The following is a 5,738-nucleotide window of genomic DNA, read 5'->3' on the forward strand; positions in this document are numbered from 1 at the left end:
CCCTTCCTACCCTCTTCCATGGGCCTCTTGTCTACACTTGGCTCCAGAGAATCCATTCTGCTAGTCTTCTGGTGGTTTTCTGGCTGATTTAGGCAGGTGTGGGTGGAATTTAAGTGATCAGCAGGTCGCAGTGAGCCCAGCGTCCTCCTACACCGCCATCCAGCTAACTGGAATTTAAGTAAAAACTTGAAGAAAAAAAATGACACTTCTGAGTTAACTGAGTTATCTTCTACTTCCTGTTTTTCTTCTTCCTGCCTTTCTTAGATGTCTAATATAGCTGATTACACTCCTCCTACCCCTATACCTTCAGGGCCTTTTGGTAGTCAGATCATACTTCTCTTGTCTCAGAGGTGAGCAGTTCCCACATGAAGTCTCCCTATGGCTTGTTTAGAGACTGATAGGACCATGAAAGGGGTGGAGAAGCCATCCCTCTCCTATACTTAATGAAAAGAGACTCTCAGGAAATAACTTGGTACTCATCATGTGACTTTAGTGTGAACTTAAACACAATGTGATGCATCTCCCAGGAGTATTGCATGCTATTCCCCCTTGGGACAAAACGATTTACCCAAGTCTACAGGTTTTAGGAGTGACTCCTTTGCATGGGTGTGTGTGGGAGGACAGTGTCAGATGGCCATTCTTCCTACAGAGCTCACATATCGACGTCTTACTTATTACCCTGCCTTAGTTACCCCTCAGGAAGTCAAATGCTCTGGTAACATAAGGGACCTGCTTCACCAAGTGGCCCAAGAAGAAATGCAGCTAAGGCTGGGACTTGTGCCCAGTCCCATTGCTCTGGCCTTCATGCCACAGAGAAGACCAGGAAACATCACCTGTGAGTATACCATATATGAGGCCATAATCTGAAGAGGACTTTGCTAGAGGAAACTGACAACAAATTTATTTTCAGAGAGTATCTTAGCTTGAAGTTCAGAAGAACAGAGGGAAGCTAGGGAGCTGGCATGGAAGTAGTCCTGACTGATGTAGTCCTGACCTCTTGGCATTTGATAGAAGCATGACAGGAAAGTGCTGTTGTTCTCTTCCTGAGAACATTCTTGGGAGCTGAAGGAGAGATGGGATGGCAGCTGAGAATCTGTTCTGTTTCTCCAACTCCTTCTCCTTCCTTAGGCCTGGAACAAGTCTTGAACCAAGAAGGGATCTGAAGTGGTCCAGGCTCAGGTTGCGGTGGGGAGGCTCAGGGCAGGGCTGTCAGAGTGCACCCTCTCCCAGAGCTCTGTGTGAGGAGGTCTCAGAATGGTGCCCAACAATATGGACTCCCTTTCCATCCCAATTTATCCTCCATGCTACTTTCCTCTGACATCTAGGTATAATAATTTCCTTTTGGATAAGTACCCAGAAGTGGAATTACTGGATCATATGGTAGTTCTAAATTTTTTGAGGATCCTTCACACTTTTTTTGTCAGGATTTTCTTGAGTGGTGACTGGCCCCCCCCTGTCATGTGCTCTGTGGGGGTTTTCCCATCTCACTTGATTGGGGGAGGACAGTGGAGTTAGAGGAACTAATGCTTCTGTTTTTAGAAGAAAGAACATAACTGGTGATAGTTCTTCCTGCCTCCTCTTCCTTTGCACCACTGTTTCTCCTGTTACGAGCAGGCAGTGGAACTCGGTTAGAAGGTAAGCCTGGGCTTCCTGGCCAGCACTCTCTTGAAGGCTGCTTTCACTTCCTGGTTCTTCAGACTGTAGATGAGAGGGTTTAGCAACGGGGTCACCACACTGTACTTCACAGAGAGCACTTGTTCCAGGGCTGAGCCAGATGCTGGAGTCATGTACCTTGAAGGGAATGGCACAGAGGAGTAAACTGAGCTCAGAACAATGGCCACAATACTGTTGGCAGGCATGGTCCATCCCATCCCAGAGTCTCTGCAAAGTGGGTCCTCCGAGCTGAATTGACTATCAGTGGCAGCACCGTCTAGATATGACTATATGATCACTGAGAAGTCAATCATTTCCACCTTCATATGCCTCCAAACATGAGTTCTCTTATGCAGAACATTATAAGGGCTGCCCCGAGAAAAAGAAAGTTCTGTAGCACATCAAGGGCTGCAGATTAGAAAAAAAACTAATAATTTCATGCATTTCTGTAGTACTTCATATGCTTCAAAACATCTTTTCTTAATAGTTATGATAAAGATATGAGGATTTTTTTCTCTTCTTTTCCCTGTATATACAATGTATGTTCTCATGCTGTGAGGATTGTTTCTGGCAAAAGTGTATGCTTCTCTAATAATACTGTCATTGTTCCCAACATTTATGGCTCTGGGAATTATCTTCAGTCACGGCACATTATTTTATTTTATTTTATTTATTAAAAATTTTTTTTAAATGTTTATTTATTTTTGAGAGAGACAGAGACAGAATGCAAGTGGGTTAGGGGCAGAGAGAGGGAGACATAGAATCCGAAGCAGGCTCCAGGCTCTGAGCTGTCAGCACAGAGCCCGACGTGGGGCTCAAACTCACAAGCTGTGAGATCATGACCTGAGCTGAAGTCCTTTGCTCAACTGACTGAGCCATCCAGGTGCCCCATGGCACATTATTTTATATAATGCTTATTGGAACAAACATTTGTCCTTTTAGGTGCATTTTTCTTTGGCTTAGTAAAGAAGTCAAGTGTGGAAAATAAAAATGTGCTAAGCACAAGATATTAATCTAAAATAATAAGAATAAATCTTGGGGTGCATTTTATTAAGTGTCACTGGGAGTATTTCCCAAAGAAACATTAATTTTTTTGTGTGTGTGCTAGAGTGCCATCACCATTGGAATGTTCTTTGTGGGTTCTGGTGTGCTTGATTTAAAAAGATATTCATTTTACTGTCATTATTCTTCATCTATCCCTCCTAACATTTCTGTGAAGTAGGTAGGAGAAATCTTATTGTCTCCTTATGGCATATGAGGAAAGTCAGGCAGAGAGAGATAAAGAGATTTTCCCACAGCCTCAGGTGAGCTCTTCTTGACTATTCCTTATCACCCTTTTCCACCCTTGCCTTCTCTCCAAGTAACAAGCAGGTGAGAAAATATGGAGCAATTTGTACAAATCCATCTCCAGTTCAGTGGATACCATGGACCATTAATTATTCTGCTCCTAGTAGGTGAGGACTTGTCAGCTAGAGCTGTTTATGTTTGAGAGAAGCATGGTAGGAAAGAGCATGAGGTTTGAAATCAGTGGGACTTGGTTTATTTTATTTTATTTATTTTTAAAAAAAAATTTTTTTTTCAACGTTTTATTTTTGGGACAGAGAGAGACAGAGCATGAACGGGGGAGGGGCAGAGAGAGAGGGAGACACAGAATCGGAAACAGGCTCCAGGCTCTGAGCCATCAGCCCAGAGCCTGACGCGGGGCTCGAACTCACGGACCGCGAGATCGTGACCTGGCTGAAGTCGGACACTTAACCGACTGCGCCACCCAGGCGCCCCTGGGACTTGGTTTATATTATGGCTCCATTACTAACTTGTTCTGGAACATTTGAGAAGTCACCTGGTTACTCTTGAAACTCAGGTTCCTTACCTGAAAGTGAGGTTAATAATATTTCTTTTCTCTACATACTAAAATTGAGCTTGAGCCATGTAAAAGCAGCTCAGAGACATCATCTTCCAGTAGGAAAGAAAGATGTCATCTGTTTCAAGAATTGTATGTTTTATTTATTTATTTTTTTGCCTAGCGCTGAATAATAATCTACCAAGGGCTGTCTGATTTCCTTTTGAGAACTATTAATCATAGGTTAGTGAAAGTAGGAAAGTCTCTAGTCCTTGTATAAGCTCATCTTTCAGACTTAGACAATTGAGACCTGAGAAAGAAAATGGATTTTTTTATAATTCACACAGCTAGTCCACAGCAGAACCAGAACTAGAACCTAGGCCTTCTGAATTCCAGTATAGTAATTTTCCTGCTCCTTTGCAATGCCCTGTTCTACAGACCAAAGCCACTTTAGGGCAAGGGATACCCTACATTTACATTTAGGAGATATAGTATGACATACCTGAAAACTCCTGAACCATAAAAGATGGTGACCACAAGAAAATGAGAAAAGCAGGTGGAAAAGATCTTCCTCCGACCTGTGACAGAGTTGATCCCCAGGGCTGTCATGATGATACAGGTGTAGGATCCCAGAAATAGGACAAGGGTGCCAAGGCCCAGGACCGCCATGTGGTCAGGATGGAGGCAATACTAATGTAAGGGTCAGAACAGGCCAACAGGAGGACTGGGGGAAGCTCGCAGGCAAAACTGTGGACAAGATTGGGGCCACAGAAATGCTGCTGATCCAGAAGGATGCTGTTAACCAGGCCTGTCCCCACTCCTATGGCCCAGGATGCTCCCACCAGGCCAGTACATACCTTCCTGTTCATGGCCACCACATACAACAGTGGGTGGCATACAGCCTGGAACCAGTCATAGGCCATGACTTAAAGGAGGCAAGCTTCAGTGGCCCCAGAAAATATGACCAAGGAGATCTGAGTAAAACACTCAAGGGGGGATATAGTCTTCCATTTGGAAAGAAGGTTCTCTAAAAGTTTAGGTACAATGATTGAGGAATAGAAAGCATCCAGAAAGGAGAGGTGACTCAGGAAGAAGTACATGGACGTGTGGAGGTGGGAATCAGCCCTGATCACCAGTAGCATCGTCAGGTTTCCCATCAGGGTCAGAAGGTAAATCCCCAGGAAGAGCACAAAGAGCAGGGCCTGGATCTGAGGGTTGTTGGACAGTCCTAAGAGAACAGATGTAGTGACTGTGGTTATGTTGTTACCAACTTCCATGGAACATTTAAGTTCCCCTTCAGAGGGGCAAGAATGGAGAAGAATGATCAAATGAGTTAGTTATCAGTCTTAGAGCATGCCTGGGGATGAGGCATTGGGAGTAAAGCTTCATGGCTCATCAGCCCTTCCTGGCTCAGGGTAGGAAGCTATTGGCCAAGGTGGAGAAGGTAGAAAAGAAGAGCATAGACAATCAGACCTAGAAAGGAAAGAGAAGTGAACAGAGATCATCCAGACTGGAGAAAGAAAGGAAGGCAGTTGGGAATGGACTCCAGAGCATTGAGAAGTACTATTCTCCAGTTCCAGAAGGAAATGCACTCAAACCACAGGAAGGCTCTGATCAGCACAGTGAATAAGTGATGAACATTTGGACTGACTATGTGGCTGAAAGATCATGATGAATGAGTGATTGATAGGGATATTGTGATACCTGATGATGGTGCAAGACCTTTCTCTGCCCCAGTAAGTTCATGAGTAAGTCACTTGAGTTTCTTATTAAAAAAAAAATCTGGGCGGGGGGTACCTGGTTGGCTTAGTTGGCTAAATGTCTGACTCTTGATTTCGGCTCAGGTCATGATCTCATGGTTCATGAGTTTGAGCCCCATACTCTGTCCTGACAGTGTGAAGCCTGCTTGAGATTCTGTCTCTCTTTCTCTCTCTGCCCCTCCCCTGCTCTCTCTCTCTTCCAGAAATAAACATTTAAAAAATCTTGGAAAACTAGATGGTTTCTAGTGTCCATTCCAGCTTAGAAATTCTAAAGATTTCGGGGCACCTGGGTGGTTCAGTTGGTTGAGCGTCTGACTTTGGCTCGGGTCATGATCTCGCGGTTCATGAGTTTGAGCCCCGTATCAGGCTCTGTTCCGACAGCTCAGAGCCTGGAGCCTGCTTCAGATTCTGTGTCCTCCTCTCTCTCTGCCCCACTCCTGCTTGTGCTCTCTGTCTTTAAAAAATGAATAAACATAAAAACAATT

General features: G+C 44.3%; 1 protein-coding gene across 1 annotated transcript; it reads right to left on the reverse strand.

Annotated features, from left to right (window-relative positions):
• Window positions 1-1,568: 1,568 nt before the first annotated feature.
• Window positions 1,569-4,770, reverse strand: LOC121039009 (olfactory receptor 8S1). The gene is given in 3 exon segments (XM_075819361.1): window positions 1,569-1,791; window positions 3,996-4,164; window positions 4,167-4,770. Coding segments are annotated over 3 exon segments (936 nt in total). The 3' UTR covers window positions 1,569-1,628.
• Window positions 4,771-5,738: the final 968 nt, after the last annotated feature.

This window comes from Herpailurus yagouaroundi, unplaced genomic scaffold (genome assembly GCF_014898765.1).
Source record: "Herpailurus yagouaroundi ecotype Mexico unplaced genomic scaffold, PumYag 166, whole genome shotgun sequence".
Taxonomy (NCBI): domain Eukaryota; kingdom Metazoa; phylum Chordata; class Mammalia; order Carnivora; family Felidae; genus Herpailurus; species Herpailurus yagouaroundi.